Here is a 617-nt window from a genome sequence, read left to right on the forward strand (position 1 = left end):
AGCAGCAGCAGCAAGTGCAGCAACAGCAGCGGAGGAGCAGCAAGAAGAGCGGCTTGTAGCAGGCAGCAGCAGTGGCAACAGCAGCAACAGCAACAGCAGCAGCAGCAGCAGCAGCAGCAGCAGCAGCAGCAGCAGAGCTTTTTTTGCATGCGGGTTTGAGGGGGGGCGGCTGCTGCTGTCTCTCCCTCCTGCTGCTGTTGGCGTGCCTGAGGTGTATGTACACTTCCTCTATGCGTGGGCCCGCGACGCAACTGCAGCAGGTCTCTACCTGCAGCAGCAGCAGCAACAGCAGCAGCAGCAGCAGCAGCAGCAAGAGCATATACAGCAGCAGCAGACGCTGTTGTCCGCTGAGCAGCTGCTGCTGCAGCAGGAAGGGTTTATGTGCCTTACAGCTGGCAGTGCTGCTGCTGCAGCAGCAACTGCTGCTGCTGCTGCTGCACCCGCCCCATCTACTGCAGTAGCAGAAGCAAACGGTACTGCAGACAGCAGCAGCAGCAGCAGCAGCAGCAGCAGCAACAGCAGCAGCAGCAGCAATCAGAGCGTTGACATTGGAAGCTCTCCAGCAAGAGGAGCTGCGCTGCAGTGCGGGCTCTTGTTCCTGCCTGCTGCTGCTTCTG

The 617-nt window shown here is 60.1% G+C and overlaps 1 protein-coding gene across 1 annotated transcript in view; it reads left to right on the forward strand.

The window, feature by feature from the left end:
* Positions 1 to 379: 379 nt before the first annotated feature.
* Positions 380 to 617, forward strand: part of EMH_0004830 (uncharacterized protein) — a gene marked incomplete at both ends in the record, with an annotated part of 12079 nt that continues 11841 nt past the window's right edge. Inside the window, 1 exon segment of the mRNA XM_013496944.1 lies at positions 380 to 473. Within this exon segment, the coding sequence (XP_013352398.1) occupies positions 380 to 473 (94 nt within the window).

Source organism: Eimeria mitis, genomic scaffold (assembly GCF_000499745.2).
Source record: "Eimeria mitis Houghton genomic scaffold, Emh_scaff239, whole genome shotgun sequence".
Lineage (NCBI taxonomy): Eukaryota > Apicomplexa > Conoidasida > Eucoccidiorida > Eimeriidae > Eimeria > Eimeria mitis.